The sequence below is a fragment of the Suillus subalutaceus genome, assembly GCF_016647625.1.
Source record: "Suillus subalutaceus strain FC151 chromosome Unknown DFJ58scaffold_159, whole genome shotgun sequence".
In the NCBI taxonomy this organism is placed as follows: domain Eukaryota; kingdom Fungi; phylum Basidiomycota; class Agaricomycetes; order Boletales; family Suillaceae; genus Suillus; species Suillus subalutaceus.
This window is the reverse complement of record NW_024540408.1, coordinates 24,965-50,378: the sequence shown is the minus strand read 5'-3', so window position 1 is coordinate 50,378 and position 25,414 is coordinate 24,965. Positions and strand designations below refer to the sequence as shown.

Genomic DNA, 25,414 nt, shown 5'->3' with positions numbered 1-25,414 from the left:
AGGCCGGTGAAGACGCCTGAGATTCGTGTATTTGCCCCAAAGGACACCAGTGGCAAATTGAATGCAGGGTGTTCGTTCAGTAGTCTAAGTAATGTCAAATTAGAAGGGTCATCTCATGAGAGTCACGGTCATGTACAGCTGTTTCAACCATTTCCCGAACACCAATGGTGCGAGCATATATCTTCGCCAGAGCACTTGAGCAAAATCGGTGATTTACATGTACAAAGTTTTCATCTTTTGGAATTTGGGCGCTTGATGGCTCGGAGAAATGTGCGCAGTGAGAGGAGGCAATAGCATTTGAAACATGGTTCAGGATGTCCATCAGTGCGAACAATTTTGACGGTTTGCTTGCATTGCATAGAGAAGATCCGAATCCGCTGGTGATCATTCTTCCACTTCCATCCTTGACTTTGTTTGTCCATATATAACAATCTGCTTTCGCTGCTTCGACAACTTGCCAAACGTCTTCAAAAACAGCTCCTTGGCTATCTCAATAACTGAGCTTGAGCCTCCTCCAGGGACCCGCCGTTCGGGTTAGATAATTCTCTATCAAAGGTTCGTTTTGCAATGTAATGCCAGGGCAGGGAAGACCGGGTGTGGATAAGGTGGGGTTAGTAAGGGAATGCGTGCTCGTCTCGGATTCGATGTTGGTCTTCATTCGTATATCAAACTTCTTGGTCCACTGAGTGACAGTTGGGGTTCCAGCAGCGGGAGTCAACAACTTCAGTTGAGCACACTTTTTCGTGACATGCTCTCGAAACCTCGAAACATCATATGGTTCTTTGACTTTGATGGTACGACCGCATTTTGAATGTCTGACTGTCTGACAGTCATCTTGAGCTACAGCGTCTGGATCGAGCTCGATAATCTTCTTCTTCCAAGTGCCCATCTTCTTCAGGCATGGTTTGAACTGGCCACTCTTTGCCACAGCACGCAAATCACGCGAAGCAGTCGCAGATTGGCTCATCCCGACTGGGCCACCAGAGTGTTCCTCAACAACTACTTTTGCCTTTTTCCTCTGCTGCCCTTGCAATGACAGTGTCTCAGTATAAACCAGATCAATTTTCGAATGGGTGCGTTTTTCTCCTGGCTTCGGCACCTGGTTCAGCCAATTCAATAAGCCTCCCTTCGGTAACTCCACAGACTCTCTCGTAGTTTCCTTCAACTCGTTCGGTGGTGTGTCGGAAGGTGCTCGTTCTGGTGTGTCGGAAGGTGTGTCGGAAGGCGTGATATTGAGAATGTAGGATAAAGAATTCTTTTTGTCGACTCGGGGAGACCCTGATAGGACTGCACTGACTGACGTGTCAGGTATATCTTCAATGTCAAGCTCAGTGTTTTGGTCTCGCTTCAGAAATCATATTGGTACGTCACTCAAAGTAAATCGTGAGGCAAATACTCACATCATTCAGCCAATCTCTCGCAAGTAGCGTGAACCAGGTAGCTCGTGCAACCAATTTTTTGGGGCCTGCCAGAGCTCATCTCCGAATGCAGCATGCACAATTATATTAGCGCTCACAACCCCACACGAATATGTGTCATTTTGCAAGGCACATGCCATGCCTTTCTGGTCGACGCTATATTGGACCTTGAATGCATGCAGAAGCCAACACTGCAGCTGCTTCATGAATTGGTTCGGTGGCAGTATCTGTCCCCGCAAGGAATCTCCTACATCACTTGTAAGTTAACAGTGTGGGTTATGGATACTCTGACGCACCAATAGCAATGGTTTGTTTGTCAAAGTTGACAGCAATAGCAATCCAGTGGTTGCCATGGACGTGAACAGGGAACATCAACAGCTCGTAGTGCAAGGTGACAATCTGATCTTGACATTTTGAAAGCAGAGGGGGCGTGTTGCCAGAAGGTGTAACACCCTTGATAGCCTCAGAGAGCCTTGAGTTTGCAATGAAGATTCGTTTTATGTGGAACTGTGCACGGGCACGGCGAGCAAGGTGCGTCATCATTAGATCTATGAGTTCATCCATTATCCATCCCATCCCAAGTAAATTTGTGAATTCGATGGATCTGCCACCATTGCCCTTCCAAGGCACAGCAGGGAACAGATCTCGAGCATGTGCCATTACAACGGCCGCCTCTCCAGTCTTCGATGCACTGGAAAGCCACTCCTCACTCTTTCTCCATGCGGTCTGTGCACAGACTGCAGCAATCAACTCACACCACCATGATATGGTCCACAAAGGTAGTTGATCTTTGCCGTCGTTATACTGCGGGTCTGCCAATGACTGAGCTCCATCAAGCCATGCTTGATTAAAGGCTTTGTTGAGCTCCGTCAGACATCCGGCAGCAGGAATAGGACGATTTTTTAGGTAAGAGACGTCACTGTCTGGAAGGTCGTGACTAAACCAATGTTTTGACCTTCACAGTGACAATGGTCGGGGATCGAGTGGGCAAGGATGTATTCAGAAAATCAGTAACGGAAAGGTCGGGAGAAGGAATGTGTTCAATGTATGTGGGTGGAATAACGAGCGCAGCAGAACGAGCATCGAGTACTGACTGTGGAAGTGTTTTTATATCAAATATTCTTCCCTTCCCAATCCACTTGTGAGGATTAAAGATAGGGGGGTGAACGAGATCGATAGTGTTAACGTTGTTCATGTTAGGAGCAAGTTGAACAAAAAAAGTTGATTTTATTTTCTGAATTTGCGTGTCAAATCAATCAATCTGTCAGCCAATGTCAGCCGCTATCGCAGTGAAGCTCAAGCAGTTGTGTTGCTTTAAGTAAAAAGCTTGATTCGAACTCCAGCACTTGGATATGACACACTGCTACTATACCTGAGATACCACTACGTCATTCCGCCATACCTCACCTGCCCAGCATGAACACCATGTCCGGATGGTGACCTGGCTCCCAAAACCCCTCGCAGACGTCCGGATGGTTGACCCAGGTTGACACCAAAATCAGACCTTTTTTGTCCGGATTGTGACCTGGGACAAATGACCATTTGACCCGATTTCTGTCCGGATGGAGGACTGGGTTCCATAGGCATTATCAGGGGTCCTGTTACATCAGTAGCGTAGTTAGCCAATGAAAATCGTTTATCGTTTATCCGTAAGTCAATGTTTCAATTTCAACACCGATCAAGCAACAGCATATGATTACGTAATACGCACAGACCTGCACATGCCCCTGCCTGCAACTGGACGCAAGCTGTGGACTCCCTGAATGGTCAAGGGCACCATTTGAGCCCTTTCAGGACATATCCCCCCCTTCCACGCCCGTGGGCCACAGATTCATGTGTCCTACAGTTCCGGATGCTCCTGCATGTTGCCAACCTTCACCTTCAAGGCTATTCGAGCTTTGCAAATCCAAGATCTGAAGAACGATGCCATTGATGGTGGCTGGATGATCAGAAGTTTAGGATGACAATCCCGAGTCTGATAACATTTGTTTGCCAGAACATATTCCTAGTCCGGAGGCCTCTAAATTACGTTGTCATAGGCTTCGCGTGGAATTTCTCGTAGGTGTCATTGTTGCTGAGTGCTGAGCCTCTGCTTTAGTTTCTGTTCACTGCTCTCAGTGCCGTGCTGAAGGTCGTCATCAGTGACATTTGTGCAGAGGCTCTCCCCATACTCACCGACCTCGGCTGCGATTTTTCCTCCATCCTCGAGATTATTGTCACATTTGCCACTGGCATTGCTGCCTCCCTTTTTCCTCTCCTTGCTCCTGTCATCGCCATCATCACTTCTTTAAGTCTCTCAGACCTCTTATCCCTCCTCAGACTCTCACTTTAATAATGTGTGCCTTTATATTCAGCATCACTTATTCATGTTACAGTCAAGTACGCCCCTATTCATTTTCTTCTCTTACCTTGTATTACGCTGCGATCGCATCATGCCATCGCTAGGCGATCTATTCTTGTTATCTCTGACTCGCTCTTATCTTGTATTACGCCACAATTGCATCATGCCATCGCTAGGCGATCTATTCTCGTTATCTCTGACTCGCTTTTATCTCTGACTCATTCTGACTCCGTCGTACCGGCCCTAAAGCAGTTATCTTTCACTATATAAATTCACTTTGTACTATGTAGCTCTTTACTTTAATCTTACTAGGTTTTACCTGGAACTTCCTTCGCTTAAGACCTCCAATCTTCAGTCGTATTGAACTTGATTCAAGTCGAGGACACTCTCCTCGTCTTGTCTTAGAACATCGAACTTTGGTATATGCCGAAGCCTTGAACCGACCTTGGCCGATTACTCTTATCGAGTAGCCATACGTCTGAACCATCCTAGTTTGTAACAAAAGATTAAAGTCTTCCATGAATACATTGCCATCACACGCTGTAGCTCAGAAAGAACAAACCCTGGTCATCACGACAGATAGAACCCCAGGTCCCAAGAAGCTGAAATAAGCTGACGTCATTAACACCAATTTTTGGCGCTTTGAACTTAGGTGCTGTACCACCCTTACCACCTTTGAACCCCCCAATGTCTTCCTCGAAACCCGTTGAAATCAAGATTGGATCTCCCCCAGTCTTTGACGGGGATAGAGATAAATCCGAAGGATTTTTGATGTCGTGCATGTCTTATCTCGACATCAACGAGAAGATCTATGTCGATGACAAACAGAAAATTATTTTTGTAACTTCCTTCATGAACGAAGGAAACACGCGCTACTGGAAGGAAGACTTCCTCAGACAAGCGCAAGATCCCAACAACAAGACTACTGTAGGCCTCGTCAAAGGATACGGTACATGGGCCGAATTCCTCGCCGATTTCAAGAGCGCGTTTAAACCACTTGATCCCTCGGGAACCACGTTAGCCAAGCTTCGCAATCTGAAACAAGGAACCGAGCTCCAAGATTATATCTCGGAATTCTTGATGCTCACACGAAGGGCAGGAATTCAAGGTGATGTCGCCAAGAAGCAATTCTTCTTAGACGGATTACACCCAGGACTGCTCGCTCGCCTCTATGGCACGGGTGACGTCTCCGATGACTTCGAAGTTGTCCTCACCACCTGCATTAATCTCGACAACTCATGCCTTCACTTGAATGCCATCAGGGCACGCCACCAACCCCAGAAGAAGAAGAACTTTGGATCTAACCAATACGTACCATCTAAAGATCCCAACGCCATGGTAATTGATCGGCTTTCTGAAGAAGAACGCGCTGAACATTTCCGGACCGGAAAGTGTTTCACCTGTCATAAGACCGGACATCTTTTTAAAAATTGTCCCGAGAAGAAGAAAGGGAAAACCCGGATACGCCGCAAAGAAGTGGAGAGTAGCAATGAAGAAGAAGAAGAAGCAGAAGTCCATTGTCTCAACGAGGATTTTTGATATGGGAGACTGGATCAACGTCAGTATCTCTCAATGTACCCATAAGACTTGTACAAAAAGTTGGTGAACGCAAAGAACTTTGAGTTCCCCTTTCCCTAATTTCGAAGACACATCTGAAAACCGTTGAAACCACTGCAGTTGTCGATTCCGGAGCAGCCAGAACTTTCATCTCAGAAGACTTCGTTAAGAAGCACAAGATCCGAACCCACGCTCTCAGCAAACCCTTTAGGGTTACTACCGCCGATGGAAGCTACTCCAAAAGCGGAGCTATACGCCGATACTGCGTCCTTACCATCAAAATCGACGAACGGACTATGATCGGAAAGTTCAACGTCACACGCCTTGGCAGAAGAGACCAAATTCTCCTTGGAATCCCTTGGCTGCGGGCTATGAATCCGATTATTGACTGGGCAGCCGAAACCCTCATCCTTTCTCGGACGGAGAAAAGTAACCAAGTTGAAGAAGAAGTCGACAAAGAACGGAAGAAGAACGATCTTCCACTTCTATTTCAACAAGAACCCATCGATCGAACCTGGAAACAATCTAAACTTAGAAAGACACCAGTTGTCGAAACCCCCGTCGTTTTTTCAAAGCGACTATCGAAGAAATCAGTGACAAAGAAGCATCACCCATTCTTCCTATCCCCAACCTACTCCCCATCCCCGACGATGATGATGAAACCTTTGATACTAAGGAAGACGTCTGGACACAAGAAAACTTTCGAAGAACTCATACCCTCCTATTTACATGATTTCGCCAATATTTTCGCCAAAGACGGTCTTAACCAACTACCCCCTGAACAACCTGGTATTGACCACCGTATCGAAATGAAACCTGGATTCATTCCCAAGACATCGAAAATCTATCCTCTCTCCATTGCTGAATGAACCGCTGTCAAAGCATTCATTGATGAAAACGTAAAGAAAGGTTTTATTTTGGAATCCAAATCGCCACAAGCCAGCGGATTCTTCTTTGTAGGAAAGAAAAGCGGAGACCTTCGACCCTGTCAAGATTATCGGTATATCAATGATTGGACGATCAAGAATGCTTATCCCTTGCCACTTCCCTTATCTCTTGTCACACGGTTACACGGAGCAAAGTATTTTACCAAGATGGACGTCCGATGCGGTTATAACAACATCCGCATTCATCCTGATGATAGATGGAAAGCTGCGTTCACCACGGAATTCGGACTCTACGAGCCGAACGTCATGTTTTTCGGACTTTGCAATTCCCTGGCCACGTTCCAAGCCTACATGAACCGCACATTCCAACAAGAAATTAATGAAGGATGGTTGGTGATCTATATGGATGACATCCTCATCTTTTCGGACAACCTTGATGAACACCATGCTCGTACCCGTCGCATTCTTACGAAGATTTGCGAAGAACGACTCTTCCTGAAACCGGAGAAATGTACCTTTGATGCGCAAGAGGTCAAATATCTTGGTATGATTATTCACCCAGGTTGCATCGCCATGGATATTGCCAAGACAGATGGAATCCGCGATTGGCCAATCCCAACCACCGTCAAAGAAACTAGATCGTTCCTGGGATTTTGCAATTTCTACCGAAACTTCATTCCCCATTATTCCGATATCACACGACCTCTTATCGATCTTACGAAGAAAGATAATGCGTTCCTTTGGTCCACACCATGTCAAAACGCATTCACGACACTTAAGGAGTGTTTCTTGAAGCAACCAGTTCTCCGTAACCCTGATCCATCACAACAATTTGCGGTAGCAACCGATGCATCCCTTGTTGCAACCGGTGCTGTTTTATTGCAAACTAATGAAAACGGTGTGTATCACCCCTGCGGATATCTATCCCAATCTTTGAATCCGGCAGAACGCAATTATCAGATCTTCAATCGGGAACTCCTTGCCGTTATTCGCGCACTCCAAGAATGGCGTCATTATATGGAAGGAAATCCACATCCGGTTGTCGTATTCACTGATCATAAGAACCTCCTCTATTTCTGCACCGCGCAGAAGTTAACCCGTCGTCAGGCTAGATGGCAACTCCTTCTTTCATGTTACAATATCGAACTCCATCACGTACCAGGAACCAAACTCGCCGCACCAGATGCCCTATCTCGACGACCTGATCATGCGCCAGAAACCACCGATAACGAAGATATGACGCTTCTCCCTGATTCTATGTTTGTCCGCCTTCTCGACCAAGAACTCATGACCACTCTTGCGAACCCTGACCCTGATGATACGGACCCTATGTTCCAAGCCGCCTCTGATGCTTTGAATGGCCTCTGTCTTCCCCCCATGAAATCGGCTCTCTCTGATTGGACAATTAAGGATGACGTCTTATTCAATAAAGATCGTGCCTACGTCCGACCGGCCGGACGCCACTCTATTTTAGAACGAACCCATGACCATGCCACAGCAGGGCATCCCGGTCACTTTAAAACCGAAGAACTGGTTAAACGCGATTTCTGGTGGCTGTCAATGGGAACTTATATCCGAAAATACGTTGAGGGTTGTGCCCTTTGTCAGCAAATGAAGTCTGATACCCACCCTACGACTCCCCCGTTGGTTCCTATTCCTTCTTCAGTTTCCACTCCATTTTCCCAAGTCTCCGTCGACCTCATCACTGATTTGCCACCTTGCAATGGCTTCGATTCTATCATGGTCGTGGTAGACCATGGTCTTACGAAGGGGGTAATTCTCATCCCTTGTACGAAAACCATCACCTCTGAAGGCGTAGCAAAGAAGTTTTTCAAATACATCTATCGCCGCTTCAGACTCCATGAGAAGGTGATCTCTGATCAAGGACCACAATTTGTATCCAAATTCTCTAAAGCCCTTGCCAAGCTCTTGAAATACGACATCGCCACTTCCACCGCTTATCATCCACAAACAGACGGCCAAACTGAACGTCTAAATCAAGAACTAGAAACCTATGTATCTCCGAATCTATTGCTGCAACAACCCAGAAGAATGGGTTGAACATATCCCTATGTCCAAATTCGTCCACAATCACCACAAACACGACTCTCGCAATGCATCCCCATTCTTCCTTATGATGGGATACGAGCCACGGGCTCTCCCTCATGTACTCCCAGATTCTACCGTACCAGCCGCAGAAGAACGACTCCGCCTCCTTCAAAAGATACGCGAAGAAGCTATTTCTTGTCATAACCTGGCAATGCAGCGAATGGCCGCACGATCGTACGGGAAGAAATACCAACCATGGAAAGTTGGAGATAAGGTTTGGCTATTGGGGAAGAATCTCATCACGCAATTACCATCACGGAAACTCGCCCCAAAACGATACGGACCCTTTACCGTGAAAGCCGTACTCTCCCCTATCACATTCACACTCCAACTCCCAGAACAATGGAAGGTTCACCCCACGTTCCATGCTTCCGAGCTATCATCCTATCATGAAACCGAAATCCACAGTCCTAATTTCCCTGATCCTCCACCCGATATCATCGATAACGAAGAAAAATACGAAGTCGAAGCAATCTTATCGCATAAAGGCACGGGCAAACGTAGACGCTATCTCGTATCCTGGAAAGGATATTCTTCCGCCAGTAACAAATGGATTCCCACAGAAAACTTCGGCAATGCTTCCGCAATCCTCGCTGCTTATAAGAAAGCTCACCAGTTATAAGAAACGTCGCGAAAAGATGTCTTTCTTGGAACTTTGTACTCTTCAAATCTGTCTCCTACAACTCCAAACTCTCATCAAAACCCTTGATAACATGTCTGCAAGCCTTACTGCTTCTCCATCCGCGACGTCCACCACGTTGACCGAAACCATCGAATCCCCAAACTACTTCACCATTCTTGACGATATCGAAACCAACATGCTATTTGAATCTGCCCTCCTTTCTGAACAATACGCTATCGAGATAGACCGCCTCCTTGCTGAACAAGGGGCTCTCTCTAGCACACTTCTCATTAACATCATTCGCGCCGCCAATCTTGTCAAACGAACCGCAGGACTTATTAATGACCAACGTCTTGAAACCATTTTCCGTCACCTTCATATTCGTATTCACAACACTGCAATACGTCTTATGCCTGCCACTACCAAAGAAGTTGTTAGAGAGGCAATCCATATTGTCACTGAATGAATTGCAACAAACCCCATTGCTAGACCACCATCCCCACACGTCGCAATTCCCATTCCACCTCCGGTTGAGATACCAACTCCGGTTGAGCATACGTCTAATGATATCATTCCTCCTACTGTACCGGTCATATCAACTATTGCTATGTCTGCCCCGGCGGCAACGACCCCTCGTATACGCCCTACCCATCGACAACCCTCCAAGCGAGAGATCTCCGTCTCCCCTACTTCTCGCAACCGCACTTTACATCCCAAGACACCATCCCCGCCTCCACAATTGTCCTCCATCACCACCGTAAAGACTGAACCCCACGACAACTTTATGTGTGACTGTAACCTTATCGGTCATCTCACAAGAACTGCCCCACGTACTTCTGCCGTGTATGTCGTAATCTCGCGCCAGGACACCTTTCGGTCTTTTGCAAAGATCTTAAAGGAGAAAAGCCTATTCCATTAGTATGGACGGACGAAGGCTTCTACGAGGCCTTCTCTAGATGGGAGGCTGATAAAGACGCTGCTATGGAACAGATCTCGATCGAAGAAGACAAGAGACTGTTCGTTCAATGTGCTGGAGATCGTGACAACTATGACGCTTACGATAATTTTGATTGTTGAAATCGGTGACTTCAACGATAGTAACAGGGTAATGTTACAGTCAAGTACGCCCCTATTCATTTTCTTCTCTTACCTTGTATTACGCCGCGATCGCATCATGCCATCGCTAGGCGATCTATTCTTGTTATCTCTGACTCGCTCTTATCTTGTATTACGCCACAATTGCATCATGCCATCGCTAGGCGATCTATTCTCGTTATCTCTGACTCGCTTTTATCTCTGACTCATTCTGACTCCGTCGTACCGGCCCTAAAGCAGTTATCTTTCACTATATAAATTCACTTTGTACTATGTAGCTCTTTACTTTAATCTTACTAGGTTTTACCTGGAACTTCCTTCGCTTAAGACCTCCAATCTTCAGTCGTATTGAACTTGATTCAAGTCGAGGACACTCTCCTCGTCTTGTCTTAGAACATCGAACTTCGGTATATGCCGAAGCCTTGAACCGACCTTGGCCGATTACTCTTATCGAGTAGCCATACGTCTGAACCATCCTAGTTCATAACAATTCAGGCGCTAATCGATACCAAACCAAGACCCATACCATGATTTATGCCCTCGCACGATAAGGGTGGCAAACTTGCATGATTAGATCACAAATGTTGCAATAGCCGTGGTCAAGCCATGACTTTGGCCTGACTGGCTCACGGCTTGAAGCCGGGCCGTGCACATCACTAGATGCTAGTAGACTCTATGGCTAGGTCCAGGAGGTTGGCAGAGTCAGACAGATATCATGCTTTAGTGAAGCATATGTGGCATTGGGATCTAGGAAACACATGCTCCAGAAATACATTTGCAAATGCTCTGATTGCTGAACGTTCAGGCCTGGAATCCGTGATGGATGGTATTAAAAATATCCATCAGTGTTACGAACTAGGATAGTTCCGACAATAGCTACTCAATACGAGTATTCGGCTAAGGTCAAGTCAAGGCTCTCGCGTATGCAAGAGTTCATAAGACAAGGCAAGGAGAGTGTCCTCGACTTGAATCGGTTTCAGACGGCTTAAGATTGGAGGTCTTAAGTGAAGGAAGTTCCAGGTAAAACCTAGTAAGATTAAAGTGAAGAAATACAATGTACAGAACGGGTTTATATAGTGAACAGTAACTGCTTTAGGGCAGGTATCGATGAGTCGGAATGAGTCAGAGATAAGAGACAAGTCAGAGATAGCAAGAATAGATCATCTAGTCAGAGATAAGAACGAGTCAGAGATAGCAAGAATAGATCATCTAGCGACAGCATGATGCGATCGTGATGTAATACAACTGATGATAAGAGATGAGTCTAGCGACAACTGTGATAGTGATTGTGACATAATACAATGTAGGAAGAGAAAATGAATAGGGGCGTACGTAGACTGTAACAATCAGCAGCTGTTCGAAAAAAGGACAGGATCACAAATTCGATGAATTTGCACAAGGGACTTGTATCGCGTCTCTGGCGCTTGCCAACTGAAGTCCTGTCCCAAATTTTCCACCATTGTCTCCCGGAATCTAACTGCCCATAGAGCTAGAAGTTCCTGTGTCATTAACCGCAGTATGTTTATGGTGCAGGGTATCTGTGAGGTTCAATGAATTGCCATACTGCTACCTCGAGGGCTCGCAAGCCTTCCACTATGACGTATGGCTCAAGCGGTCGCGGGGACGTCCGCTCTCGTTCACGCTCGTCTGCGAGGCAGATGACTCAACCATGCTGCAAAGCCTTCTTCAGCCCTACATACGCATTATCGAATATTCAGCTGATTCAGATATTTCGGAGAAATTTAGGATGGGAAGGTTTTCCTGATGTGCATGCCTCGTCGTTGACTTACAATACCTTGCTCACACTAATACCTTGAAGAGAATTAATACTGTGTTATATCCGAACGAGAAAAAAAAACTCTGAATAAATTTGAGCAGTACATGATATCTAAACTACGGTGACGTCGTTACTAGCGTTCATAGGGATTATCAGACAGGGCCAGGTTTTGGCTGACATCGCTGACATGCGTGACGCCCTAGTCATGTGTGGCCTAACAATTTTGGAAGATCACTTGAGTGCCTTGAGACAGTTACATTTAACATGTATGAAACTCATCCGTCCCACCGACGAGGGACTCACCAGGATAATACCAAAACGTTACACCCAACATCGTATACAAGCCTACAAAGTGCCTTCAGTGCGCAATATATCCCACAGATGGCACACTTACATATGAGAATCATTCCTTTCAACCAATTTGACTTGCCTTCTTGCACCATATAGCTCACAGTGAGGACTATTTTTCTTCTGATCAGTATGTTGTTCTGCGTCAACAAGCTTGAAGCAAAGGCACACCGGACAGGAACAACACGATGGACTCCAGCGGGTCAAAGAGAAGCGACAATGGCTTGTTCATAATCCAGCCAAGTGTTACGATGAATCTGAAACCATTTGACTAAATGAATTGCAGAAAAGGACGCAACCGCGCGACGCACGGAATCACAAAAAGGGTGATTTGCTGAGGAACGGTGAGTCGCCATGAAAACCATGTTGGTGGAAGTGAACTCACAATACTCGAACCCACAGCAACTTTCAAGCTTAAAGTTAGTTTATCCCTGACGGACCTTCTAACCGCGGTGGCGTGCTCGGCGACATGTCCCGTTACATTACCAATCATCGGAAGCAAAATAACACTGATGAACTCCTTGTTGATCAACCCAGATGAAGTCAAACCATCAATGGAGTCAACAAGGAACACTGTAGTGACAGCAACTAACTAGAACGAAAATTCCAGAACTTTGCATCGCTGTCATAGTAAGCACGTAACACGTACCACCATTACTGCAACCAGAAGCCAAAGGCACACGGCGAGGCTCATCAGTGGTTGCTCAGGCTCCATCTCCACCGATATTATGGAACGGGTCCCGGGTTCTACGTCAGGGTTAGCATCCGAGGGGTGGAATGATGTTGTGGCTGCCTCTCCATGACGTGCCGAACTCGGGGAAGACACTGTTTCACTGTGCATGATATTCCTACGTGTCCTGTGCAACAGGAATGGATTATCGCCCATGTAGCACCTGGTCATTTGTATATCATCAGCGTAATCATCGTACAAGGCTTTGTGCGACAATAACTGGAAAACCAGATAAGAGGCGTAGACTGTATGAAATAAATGGTATGAGTTAATTGCCGAGAAAATCATTTTTAGCCTACTGAAAAGGAGAATAATTGCAAGCTTTATGAAACAACGTAAGGCTAGATGTAGCAGGAATACTAGTCCACGTACGCCATGACTAATCTTTAATATGTTGTAATTAGTCGACAATTCATCATATTGGGGCTGGCCCTGCACAGCCATCTGAACACCACCAGGTAGTAAAACGGCGATGATGCTGATGGTGAGTAATGACGAGTCAATTTGCACAGCACCTAAGCCATATAAACAAGTATATATCAATACTCTGGATCAACTTGGGGCAAATAAACGCGTACTTTGACCAAATCCCTGTTCTGAGAAGCGGAGGCCACCGGCGAAAAAACACGTGCCCAGTACCAATACTACATGGGGCATTAATTCATTTCGTCACAATAAGATTACCAAACACTTACAGATATTGCTCAGGACAGAACCCATCACTGTCAGAGAATAACACACATCTAGAGTTAAGGGAAGCTACAAAAAAGTAACAACCGTGGGACGCATACAAGATGATTGGACAATTGTAATCTGACACTTTGTGAGGGCGATGATCTAGAGTGGCTCAATTGATCATACTGTACGCTGCTGGAGTTTGGAGAGACGCACTGATATGATGAGTTCGATGCTGTATACAAAAGGAAACAAGATAAGAAAGTGATCAGCTGAGAAAATTTCTACTGACAGATTTCCCTATAAGCCGAAAGGCTTTAGTAGGGTAAAAACGAATAAACGAACCACTAACTAATGTAATGTCGATGAGACTAGCTAGAGGTTCACCGACTCGTAGTGACAGCTCGTCCGTCGCGAAGGAGAGAATCTGCGAGCACATCAAACCTGAACAATAGAGGAAAGTGAATCCATATTACATTGGCTAGCGGGACGATAGCGAGAAATGAAACTGCGTGATCTATAAGGTAGGTTACAATGGAGGTCGGCTCGTGGACTCACAGACAAATATAAAAGTATGCTGATAAGGTAGAGCAAAGTTTATAACCCACTTTCGGACACCATACGTTAGATGGTCCAAGCTGAGACAGAAGTTACGTACGGATATCGGGATAAAGACCAACAGGACATTTAGCCCTGAAAGAGAAGATCAGCATAGTCCATTCATTGCAAGAAAGTCATTTCACATGAAGCAAAAACAATTGCTTGAATGCTTCTCCACACGCTGGGGGCTTTGGCTATCGGCTTTTCTGGTCGTACCATTAAAGTTGCAGCTCTTCGAAGAGTCTGCCAGTTGGAAAACCTATCGTGAGGTTGACTGTCTGGAACACTTGTGCGTGGTCGATAGGCAGAGGCGGACGGTCTTTGGGTAAGCGGTAACGGTTCCTCTACAGCACTAGGCGCGCAAATGCCACTTGCAGTGGAATGAGCCATATCTGGATCTGAAGGCCCGTCACGTAGAATGAGCGAAAGATACATCCGCAATGACTTATGAACATACCCATGGTACACAGCAATGGCGGCAAGAGGGTAATCGTTGAAATGCTGTTTAGGCGTTGGAAGAGTATTTAACTGTGTGCGCATCAGCTTTTACGGAAATCACATTCTATAAATGATCAATGTTGCGTCCAAGCAGCTCGGAGGCGAAGACTGCCAGCATGCAGCAGTCGCATTGCCAACGCCTCATGGTGCACCAATTAATATCTCCCAGCACAAGTCCTTACCGCCTTCTGACTCATGTCCAGTCGAATGGCAAGCATTCAAGTTGAAGTGCCGCATCCCACAGGGTTGTTCCCTTGAAGTTCAGGACGACGTCTGAACCTGATAGCAGACTCGTCGGTGCGGACCATTGTAGTGAGTAGACTGGATAGACCGAGTCTAAGGAAGAGTGTGGTGCGAAATGGAATTCGGACCATATGTTCAGACCACGAGATAGCCATGCGACGTGTCCTTTACTTGGGGTGCGTTACGTTGATTGCGGAGCCTTTGCCATACGACTTTATATCACGATATAGAGGTCATGCCAGGGTCCCTGCATCACCTGAGGCTCATTCGCTTGTTAGACTAGTACCACTGGTAACTGTGCTGGTGTGTCCGGTCTAAGTATGGCGGTTGCGGACAAGCAAAGTTTTAGTATTGCCGCAGAGGTGAATCGAATTGAGGGTGGAAAATTCTGGTAAATCGACACAGTTCCGACTAACGAGTTGAAAGGAAGGGTACTGCCCCCATCACCAAATTTCAAAACTCTACAACCTAGATATGGGACGATAAGGTCATATCACGACTCAGTTAATGTACCAGATACAACAGGCAGGCCCCCGGAAGCTCCCTATGATGTTCGGCCGAAATTTTGCCCCGAATCTTGCGTTTTCCTTGTCCTAAGTATATCGGGTATTTCATGTTTGATCGCACCGCACTAGTGCAACAAGGCAAATTCAAGCTTTATTTGGTATGGTGTCCCTTGCAGCCATAACACTAATGAAGGGCGCGCAAGACGGTTCACGAACCTGAGATGGGTTTGAATTGGATAGCAGTTGAACGTTGGAGGACTGACATCTGATTAGTTAAAATATTAATCTGACAAGGCATTTTCAGGGCGATGCATCTCAGGATTCATACTACTACATTATTTCGCACTTCTTGACAATATTGTTGTCAGATGGTGCTGGAAATGCGCCTTGAAGATGCTGGATGAAAGATTGCCTGGTATATCAGGTGATGCAGAACGACAGGAGGACGATGTTCGCAGTCCATACCTGGCTCTAGATTCGATGGATAGTAATGCACGGAGGGGAAGCCCGAAAGAGCATAATGATGGAGGCGGCCTTCAGACAACTTGCAATATGAAAACAAGGCGGCAAGGCGAAGTGCATTATAGAGTCCGCTACGCAGCTACAGGTCAGGCCAATCAATACAAAGCCACGGTCCAACACATGGTACGACAGTCAAATTGTACCTTTGAATGCGAGGGCACTCTGGTATATGCATGGAATAAACCAAGCGGAACTCCAAATACTACTACAAGTGGTAACAGAGCTGCAATCTCACAACACCCGCCAACGCGGTGAAACCATATCCTGTAGACACATCTCACCATGACTCATCCGGAAGTGAATCGACAGTCGGAATCTGTGCCCGAACAGCGGAAACTTCCTTTGCATCGATGCAATACAATTCCATCAGCTCAATGATTTTATCCAAGGTATCGCGGTCCGTGCGTTCCAGGAGGGTAAAATTTCTATCATACCCCTGAATCCGACGATGGACTTCTTCGCTTGTTGGTGATGCATGATAGGAAGCGACCGCGAGCTTGATAACCCTACGAGACAGTTCCTGGCTGTCCGACACAAGATAAAGTATCTGCAACACAAGGGTCAAATCGACAATGTACGCTATAAAGCGCTGGAGCACGGCGCAGCTGAGTAGGATGCATCATTATTCTCTCAATCAATGACAAGTAGCGGTACGTACGACAGCTGGTACACGTCGTAAACCCATTTCGCGATCACCACACCTGCCACTATTGGCACTACGATGGGAGCCGCAGGTCCTGCTAAGACAGCCACGATGCCCGCAATTGCTCCCACCGTAGACAGTCCAACAGCCCTGTGAATAATCATGAGATAAAAATCCATTCATATGAAGAATTGACCTACACAGTATTGTTAGGATTGGTAGTAGGTCCAACGTCTAGCTTTTCGACCATATTCACCATCAAATTTCTGAAGTCATCGCTGTACAAGTACTGTACACAAATCACGTCAGAATAGGTGCGGTGATAACGAAGATGAACATTACATCATGAGGGTCATGGAAGTTCCACACAGCAACGATGTCAGTGTGAAGCACACGTAGGCACTCCCACATCGTACGTTTTTGGAATGCTGCACATGATGCCAGTGCCTTCCAATATCCTATAACCCACAGAAGTTCAGATTGCACTTATGAACCACTAAGGCGGAATCGAGACGAACTTCTCTTGCCAACCCTAACACCCTGTGAATTTTCAGATAAGAATGAAGCAAGTGATGCTTACTCAATTGATGCTTTGAATTTGAGTTTAGGATCTACTCGCTGGGCGATGGAAGTCATCACCGACGCCTCGGTCGCAACATGCTTACAAACACGCTCTTCGGTTATTTGGATTAGATGAGCCAGCGTCTCTGCATGCTCTTCCTTTGCTGCATTTATTATTATTAGGAGTATTAAAGACGATCACAGTAGTGATACCCACTGGAGACCGTGGCATACGGGACATCCGACCCTGCAAATTTCTCTAGGGGTCCGATGCAAATTTCTTTTAACTCAGCGTTTGCTTTGTTCTTGACGAGTTCCTTGACGGCGTTGGAGCTCAATCCCACAAGAGATGATTCATCCAGAGTACGATCGACGCGGTTGATGAACCTATCATATTTAGTGAAAACGACGACGACAGGAACTTGACCACCGGTAAGCTCCAACTTAGTAGAGAGATAGCTGTTGATCCACTCACTATTTCCCAGCTTTCCACCACGCTTCAATGTCAAGAAATCCTCCGTGCCCGTCTCCAGTAAACGCCCGCCTGCGCGGGGTATTTCAAAGCAAAGCCTTCCGTGTATTTTGTCAGCTAATTATACGGAATCATTGATATAGAAACCGTACCAAACAGCATGTAGCTTGTCTTTCAAAGTATCCATGTTTCTTCGACGTTCAATGAAACCTCGAACTATGTTCACGTTGCCTTCCTCGCCCGGTTCAAAACCTTTACTGTCGTGAAGAACGAACCTGTCGTTCTGTGGTGATATAAACTCGTGGTCAATGTCGGCTTCGCCTGGTTTATGAGTCGAAGCGATCTATGAAAACAGAATGAGTATTCCTCCGAGACATTGTGTCATGAGTAGCTCACCGCTTCGTGCACTCCGAAGGCGCGGTTGATGAGCGAAGATTTACCAACACCGGTCTATTGGAAATACCGCGTCAATACTAGCCTGAGATCAACGAAACTCCGATACCTTTCCTATCACTAGAATTCGGAACCTGAGGAGTCCATGGTGTCAACCTGGAGAACATACGTCATGGTCATCCTCGCTCACCGAGGACAAATCTGAATGATCTCGCTGGTGGTGGGTTGGAGCTCCAGTGTTGTATCGGAGGCAGAATCAGGCTGCTCTGCGTGCTGATCTACGACTCAGAGGCTATTTCCGATATGAAACATGGATCCATGCCTCGGTTATTGTGTTCCCGGAAAGTACAACCACGATCTTGATGTTATCATGAGACTTGTGGTATTCTGTGTGATCGAGGTGAGTACATTGTCGAGGCGAGAACATGGTTCGTAGCTGCTTGACCTTGTCTTGCATCAGATGCGCGGAGTATGTCAGCCAGATCGAAATTGATGTCTTCATGGCCAATCTTTCGAAAACGTCTCCTGTACCGTAAATGTAGGGAAAATGTATCCCCCAGAGAAAGCTGGCTAGAACAAAATAGGAATTTAGATGGCACGCTCGCCTTGGTCTCTCAGGTCCTTACATAGGTGGGGAAAACGTCTGTCGCATAGTCTTTCCTGCATCGTGTTCAATTGGCTTCGACAACTGGTTGATCCGTGCTTCAGCAGACTCTACATTCTTTTCCGAATTGCTGAAATCAATAGAGATGCCTAGTTTGATGGTTGATGGAATCAGTGGGCTTGACCATTCAATTAGCGCGAGCGTTAAGTACCAGAGATATGGAGAGCACAGGGGGCAGTTGAAGTGTGGATAGAGTTCGCCATCCTGATTCTTGATTGGAGTTAGAGAAATCTCCCTCGCGTCAAGGTTGGACACAGACCATGCGCCAGGTGTGGACCAGCCGGATCCTAGGATACTACGGGCGCTTGCAGAGTTCACACACTTGACTAGCACTGGTTGGAGCTCGAGCAGGCTTGAGCGCTTGCTGGCCGCTTCGGTACCTTTGCCATTGTCCTCAAGAGCGAACGCAGGAAAAACGCCTATCTTGCAGAGGTTTCGCAACACAGGGACGAACCCAGAAACGTAGCAACGGGGAAAGGTGCGGAGAATGCACAACGTTTAAATTTGAATTTGAACACTGATTATGGTGACCGATTCAGATCGATTGACGAGGTAAGCCGAGCTGATCGGCTGACGCGTTTTCAACGCAGATTACGCGATAGATTCGACTCATTCGAGAATGATACATCTAGGGCACTGGTGAACGGTTTCGTGCATTGTTCGTGGATAATCTTTCCATGTGATGCTTGGAACGAAGTAAATGGTTTCGTTGCTCGATCACTTGTGTGACTGACAAATTGTAGGTATAATATTGAACCTTTTTTCTTTTCTTCATCCCTCAATTGGATACCCTCGCATTAACAAGAGGAGGTTCGGCGGGGCAAGGGTGATCGTGCGTATTTTGATCTGTAGTTTGATGGTTTGATGGTTCGATGAGTCTTTACAGATATTACGACTACACTCCCATTCATGCGGGCGATGCAAAATCCAGTCACTCGACCATCAACACCAATAGCCGAAACACCAGGTTCAGTAAGATCTACACACTCATAGCACACTTCCACTGGTAGGCTGTTTTCGTTCTTTCTGCAATTACTCCCAGCTAAAGTATTTCTTCAAGACCAACATGAAATCATTGATACCCAAGCAGCACTCTTTCTCAGCTGTAAGTCCTGGTTGAAATTCTCATCTCTAGATCGATAGCTAAGTTACGCAGGTGGTAACGTCATTCTCCTCGATCTCCTCGCGATACATATGGTACGCTCAGAGGATTCGAGCACGATCATATCATATCATCCAAGCTCTAGTTTCCGCCGTCCTTCCCCAAAGAAGCTACACTCCCTTGTCTACCGTGCGGGACAGAGTGTATATTGGCAGAAATCTTCGCCCAATCTGAGGACCCGACATTTTTGTTCCTAGCAATCTTGTGGTATGCTCTCTATGCATGGGACCAGGCATTTGAGTCGCTATACACTCATATCAATTGGCTGGTGCATCGCAGAATAATCAACGTTTGTTGTTTTAGTTGATTATCAACACCATTCAGGAATCCCAAGTGCTGTTAACTAATAACATCGATCTGACTCGTAAACTTCACATCATACAAGCACACCTCCTACACTACCAGTCGCTTCTCCAAGACTTCCAGAAGTCCGTCGAGTTCCTCCACAAGACACCGAATCCCGCTTTGGACTCCGATAACTATAGTCCTAATGAACGTAAGGACACCATGAAGCTCATGGCAAAGGAGTGTGCGAATCTACTCTCAGAAATCGGGAGATTGGACAACAGGCGATTGATGCTGAGCAGTAGGTTGAAGAACGTGACGGATCTGGCGTTTGCGCTTGTCAATATAGAGGACAGTAAGCAAATGAAGGCCCTGACGGAAGCCACCTACAACGCAGACAAATTTTTTACTAGTATAGACAGAGTAATAGTCAGAACATGTAGTCAATATTCTAAAGGGCTCACTTCCTATTCTTGAATGGTCGTCGAGAGTGCTAGTCCAAACATATTCGATAGTACTCAGACGGTAAAGCTAAGTCTCAGCCCGTAATGGTCACTGCAAGGGATATAGTCGGAATCCTCGCCGGGCTTGGGCACCTCGCTCAGACCAGGGCGCAGAATCTCCATGTCCTTCGCGTCTAAGCCCGACATTGCAATCTTGTCCAACCTTCCAGGTCCCAGTCCGTCATGTCGTTTTACCCCCACTCCCCACGTAGCTCCGTCAAGCCCTTTCTTTCCATGCAACGCGACCCACGCATCCACCAGTCCGTTCTTGTCGAGGAGAGCATGGTCCTCGGGGCTGATGGCGTTGAAGTCTCCCGCGATCAGTCCACCACCGCATCCAGGCTCGCGCAGGAGGTTGGCAAGGATCTCCATCTGCTCGGTACGGTAAGGGAGCGTGTCCCAAAGAGAATCGAGATGAACGTTGACGAGACGACAGGTTGTGGTTGGGGTGGATGGGGGGATAATGTCCACGGAAAGCGCACACCTCCCATACTTGCTGGGGAGTTTGACGCGGGAAACGGGACCAAGCATGAACTTCTCCCCTCCCTCGACCCCATCCTCCTCCTTCTGCAACTCCAAGTCGAAGGCAAAGCGCTTGCTAGACAGCAACGTCATATTCGCAAAGGGTACTCCCTCGAACGACGTTTGGTCCTCGGCATCCGTCACCAGGAAGGCTTCGCGAACTTTCGGATTGCTCAGGATAGAGGTGCGGACGTCGGACGTGACTTCTTGGAGAAAGATAATGTCAGGACGTTTGGATTCCTCGAGGATACCACCGAGGAGTAGGTTGGCTCGTGCGACGGGACGTGAGGAGAAGGCGTCCAAGTTCTGTGTTATGAGAGAAAAGCGGGATGTGAGAGCAAGCTGCTGTGTCACTTGGTTCGGTGCACATCTCGAAGATGCTGGTGCCCACAGTCGGTTGGATGGCTTGAAGGCGGAGAAAGTGCGCTGGCAGAGTCTGCCGGCGGCCATGGGTAGCCATGGAAGGTATGTGGGAACGTGGGAAGTTGCGGCACCGTCAAATTTCCTTAGCTCTTGCACTTTCAAGTTATCTAGACCTCTAGATCTGTGCTCAGTCCTCCCCAACAGGTGGTGCACACCATTATTCCTCTATAGATGCACTCCTCGTTCGCATTTCCTCACCCCTCCATTACTTTCGACGCGATATTGGTGAAGCGACCGAACTGCCGCAACCCTTGGCGTTCCATCTACATGCATTCCTCATTCGACTGTTCTCACTCATTCACCGCTCTCCATCTCAAAATGATGCACCAGACGAACTTCAGCAACCTTCCACGCCTTCGCGGTTAGATCCGCATGCTTTCCTAGCTTGCCTTTCCTCACTTTTGTCCCGATTTCGGCTCAACACCGACGAAGAAGCCGAACTCCATCTCACAACGCCTTTGAGTTCACGTCCAGATGTACTCATCAGCTGGCTGTCCTCACTCTTCCGTTCTCAACCTCACATCAACGAAGACATCGAACCGCCGCAACGCCCAAGCCGACCTCCTGTAGTCGAAGTGGCTGCAGTGCGGATAAGCAGGCATGTCTCTCCTTGGTGCGTTTACAATTGCCGTGTTTTAATGATTTCTGTTCAGACTTTGGTTGTTGCTCGGGGGTATTCCAGATGGTCCTCCAAAATTTTGCAGCTCGGTACGTGGCTCATAAGATCCGTCCCATTTGTAACGCCCAGCATGCTTGCGTACATCTAAAGTATGTTTATCTCGCCCCGAATCCAATCTGTTGCGCAGCCGTTATCTGTGTAGATCGTTCTTACTGGCATGAATCACAAACCGAACGATACTATTCAATGTTACATGGACAAATTTCGTATGTTGATTCGATTCTAGGACCAATTCGTCGGGGACGTGGCTAACTCCTCAGATTCTTCTAACTTGATGTATACTCTCTTGTGTTTACACAGTCTTGTTGTGTCGGATGAGACTAGCAGTGCGACTCAAGCGCGACCGGTTGAGAGGGTACAACTATCCGGCTGTGGGATGCAACAATAGCGCATGAGTAGGCCGAGTTATGTTCAATGTTCCCCCGGGATAGAAGTCGCACCACGCATTCCTCAGACGACGGTACCGGTATCCCAACCGACGCTTGCAAAATTCACAAGTTCATTCAAGCACGCTCTACACTTCGAAGTATGGTGCACACAGCTTATAATTGTGTGATATATCTAGCGTGTGACAACGTTGAACACCATCTCGATCGAGACGCAATTAATATTAATATTTATCTTTCAGAATTTCGACGCTTGCGACAGAAAGAGACATGGAATTTGACAAACTTCAAGTTTCGGAGGGGAAGACATTTACATCGCATGCGTTCTAGTTCTGCGACATGGACGTGCGGTTAGTTATTTGCACTCGAGGTGATGAGACGAGTGCGCGACCCATGTGTTACTAACGAAACGGGTTGTGCGGTTATAGTACCAGGCCGGACACTTGCATGTCTGATTATTGGGCTCTGCAGAGCACATCCACTACACAAATTGTATAAGGTGCATACCTGTCCATGAATCTAACCAAATGCCAAACTTCAGGAGGTATACCATCTGCTCCGGCCCCCACACCCCTTGCTCTTGAAACCGCATATGCACTGTGCATGTCCGTTCAATGTCGACATCCGTTGCACTGGACTACAGGTAGTAAGATGTCACGGCCCATCTTAGCTACACATCACAGTCAAAGTTTGTAGTACGAAGAGGTATACATGCACTTCGGGTATTAATCGATGTATCCACGGGTTACATCAAGCAAGTTCTGCAAATCCCACCCTCGTGTTTGCGTAATCAAACACTGAATAAACGTTCTGAAGAAAGACATCACCGACGATTGTGAAATCTGCGGTGTGAGAGTATGAGCAACGTCATCGTGTCCAAGATACCACAGGTTATACGCACCCATTTCTGAAGACGCAGCAATCCCAGCTAAGCAGTCGCTGGAAAGATCGTCTGGCCCAAAGTTGTACGTCTGCGCAGAGACTTTGAAGGCACGCCCGCCAAACGTGAAGGTAGGCACGGTGGAATTGATGATATCGCACGGAACTGCGTAGATGCAGACGTTAATAAAATTGAAGATCGTGGAATAGGTAACACGCTTACTTGTCCAGTATGTATCCGCGCCCTCCGTGTGGGCCGTGGCTCCAGATATATTCGCGTAGTAACTTTGTGCGATTGAATAGGATGTGATGACGAAAGTGGTGCCGGTATCAATGATGGCAGGAGCGGCTTGGGACTCGATGACCTCCTGTCCCAACCTCGAAATGCTATCCATCTCTACCTGCCAGTAGCCTTTATCCGTCACAGGGACATAAGAGAGTGTGTCGGAGCGGTAGAGATTGGTATTTGTTCCTCCGATGACCATTTCGCTGTCTCCTGGAGTAGTTGATAGCTTGAACCCAAAGACGCTTTGCGGCAGTTTTCCACTTTCGTCCAGTGTTTGGAAGAGTGGAGATTCCTCGAACTCTGATATTTCGCGGAATGCCAGACCGGAGAGACCGTCAGGAGGGAAAGACCCGTCCTTACTGAACTCTGGCGAATATAGCCATGCGCCGCCGACGGTCTGATCCTTAGCCTGATAAACCAGTTTAATAAAGAGAAAATGAACATCTGGGACAACTAACTTCGTAGCCCCCAACAAAAACGTCGTCGACATACTCCTCGCCCGCTGTTTCCCCAGCGCCGTACATGAGCACGAACGGCTGGCCAGAATCTTTGGCAGACGAGGATGCGGCAGGGTCGTATTGTGTATGCCCAGCACAGCTGACACTGCATTCGGTTGATGGAAGGACTACGCGAATATTGCTGTCAGCGCGGAGATGAAGGAATATACTTCTGAGACTCACAGAGGTCTGAGCTGCCAGTGTCGAACACCACTTCAGAATGTCGGTGTTAGGTCATATCATATTGTAGAATCAATCAAACGAACCTGTAAACGTTTTGGGGGGCGTACCCACGTCGATCTCACCGTACCAGAGGTCTGCATTGTAGTTGACAAGGGGCACGTTTCCATTCCGCTTTGCACCTGAGCGAACGTCGAAGCGACTATTCAGCGGGTGGGGAGATCCAGTGTTCCGTTGGTAGGCCCTCATGGTGGCACTGTACTTACTAGTTCACGTCAGGCTGACGACTTTGGTGAAAGAAAAAATCCCAAACATACTGATACACAGAATCCAGCTGATCCCACACAGTCTTCGGATCAAATGCTTTGGAGCTGTTAGTGGGGTTTGATCTGGAGTTGAGGAGAATGCGTTGTGTGCGACCCATGTTAGAATGAACATTTGGTGGAGGAGTGGGTGACCCGACAACTGCTACTACAAAAAGCGCAGAGATTGCAGTAAGCTTCATCTTGTAGGTGTGTCACGTTGGCGGTGTAAAATAAGAGAGGAGGGGCGAGGACCAGGTTTTGTGTCGAGAAAGCCGCCGTCATCGCGTTTGAGCATGAATGCAAGCTTTCAGTTTGGACTAACATATGGTAGACTGAATGGAAACTTATGTCGAGAAATCAACGCCTCGGCTCTGCTAGAAGTCACGTGATTTTGAAGTCCACACTTCAAACTTTGGTGGGTGTCCGGAATCCGGACTCCGCAGTTCCTTGACTCTCCATACCTTATCACACGTGATGGTTCCTCATGACACCCTCGGTACCTGAGCGTAGATGACCGAATAAATTTCATACCTTTACAGGCCACACCGTCTTAGGTCCACATGATGCACCAGGCTCAGCTTCAGCGCTAGTGAGTGTTCCTGTGACACTGTCTGCATGCACATGATTCCTCAATCCTCATGATAGT

The 25,414-nt window shown here is 47.0% G+C and overlaps 7 protein-coding genes across 7 annotated transcripts; 2 read left to right on the top strand and 5 right to left on the bottom strand.

The window, feature by feature from the left end:
• Positions 1-490: 490 nt before the first annotated feature.
• Positions 491-2,613, bottom strand: DFJ58DRAFT_733860 (uncharacterized protein; the record flags this gene model as incomplete). The annotated part of the gene is made up of 5 exons (XM_041386364.1): positions 491-1,345; positions 1,401-1,465; positions 1,525-1,665; positions 1,715-2,144; positions 2,374-2,613. The coding sequence occupies 5 exons, from the start codon at positions 2,611-2,613 to the stop codon at positions 491-493; spliced, it is 1,731 nt and encodes a 576-aa protein (XP_041238095.1).
• A 667-nt stretch (positions 2,614-3,280) lies between these two features.
• On the top strand, positions 3,281-3,750 carry DFJ58DRAFT_733859 (uncharacterized protein; the record flags this gene model as incomplete). The annotated part of the gene is made up of 3 exons (XM_041386363.1): positions 3,281-3,353; positions 3,415-3,476; positions 3,517-3,750. The coding sequence occupies 3 exons, from the start codon at positions 3,281-3,283 to the stop codon at positions 3,748-3,750; spliced, it is 369 nt and encodes a 122-aa protein (XP_041238094.1).
• Positions 3,751-11,903: 8,153 nt separating this feature from the next.
• Positions 11,904-15,105, bottom strand: DFJ58DRAFT_126187 (calcium proton exchanger). The gene is made up of 19 exons (XM_041378754.1): positions 14,617-15,105; positions 14,303-14,557; positions 14,218-14,252; positions 14,118-14,166; positions 14,036-14,067; positions 13,912-13,986; positions 13,852-13,859; positions 13,776-13,794; positions 13,676-13,721; positions 13,580-13,606; positions 13,463-13,528; positions 13,257-13,399; positions 13,184-13,205; positions 12,804-13,129; positions 12,540-12,746; positions 12,466-12,488; positions 12,326-12,411; positions 12,201-12,266; positions 11,904-12,151 (listed from the first exon to the last, which is right to left on the bottom strand). Exons 1-19 carry the CDS (start codon positions 14,618-14,620, stop codon positions 12,066-12,068), a joined length of 1,575 nt encoding a protein of 524 aa, XP_041238093.1. The 5' UTR covers positions 14,621-15,105; the 3' UTR covers positions 11,904-12,065.
• A 1,100-nt stretch (positions 15,106-16,205) lies between these two features.
• Positions 16,206-18,864, bottom strand: DFJ58DRAFT_733853 (uncharacterized protein; the record flags this gene model as incomplete). The annotated part of the gene is made up of 15 exons (XM_041386362.1): positions 16,206-16,533; positions 16,587-16,721; positions 16,772-16,860; positions 16,914-17,029; positions 17,090-17,103; positions 17,152-17,296; positions 17,350-17,702; positions 17,757-17,947; positions 18,001-18,054; positions 18,107-18,131; positions 18,188-18,270; positions 18,308-18,384; positions 18,443-18,567; positions 18,624-18,750; positions 18,813-18,864. 15 exons carry the CDS (start codon positions 18,862-18,864, stop codon positions 16,206-16,208), a joined length of 1,914 nt encoding a protein of 637 aa, XP_041238092.1.
• Positions 18,865-19,337: 473 nt separating this feature from the next.
• Positions 19,338-20,495, top strand: DFJ58DRAFT_814163 (uncharacterized protein; the record flags this gene model as incomplete). Its single annotated transcript, XM_041391637.1, has 5 exons — positions 19,338-19,357; positions 19,541-19,628; positions 19,722-19,766; positions 19,818-19,952; positions 19,979-20,495. Coding segments are annotated over 4 exons (420 nt in total), but the record flags the coding sequence as incomplete, so codon positions are not given.
• DFJ58DRAFT_126151 (Endonuclease/exonuclease/phosphatase) lies at positions 20,263-21,603 on the bottom strand. The gene is made up of 3 exons (XM_041378753.1): positions 20,573-21,603; positions 20,499-20,517; positions 20,263-20,432 (listed from the first exon to the last, which is right to left on the bottom strand). The coding sequence occupies exon 1, from the start codon at positions 21,581-21,583 to the stop codon at positions 20,627-20,629; it is 957 nt and encodes a 318-aa protein (XP_041238090.1). The 5' UTR covers positions 21,584-21,603; the 3' UTR covers positions 20,263-20,432; positions 20,499-20,517; positions 20,573-20,626.
• A 1,451-nt stretch (positions 21,604-23,054) lies between these two features.
• DFJ58DRAFT_749274 (acid protease) lies at positions 23,055-25,133 on the bottom strand. Its single transcript, XM_041387645.1, has 7 exons — positions 24,781-25,133; positions 24,550-24,728; positions 24,467-24,496; positions 24,245-24,411; positions 23,724-24,195; positions 23,523-23,666; positions 23,055-23,463 (listed from the first exon to the last, which is right to left on the bottom strand). The coding sequence occupies exons 1-7, from the start codon at positions 24,966-24,968 to the stop codon at positions 23,372-23,374; spliced, it is 1,272 nt and encodes a 423-aa protein (XP_041238089.1). The 5' UTR covers positions 24,969-25,133; the 3' UTR covers positions 23,055-23,371.
• Between the last annotated feature and the right edge of the window lie 281 nt (positions 25,134-25,414).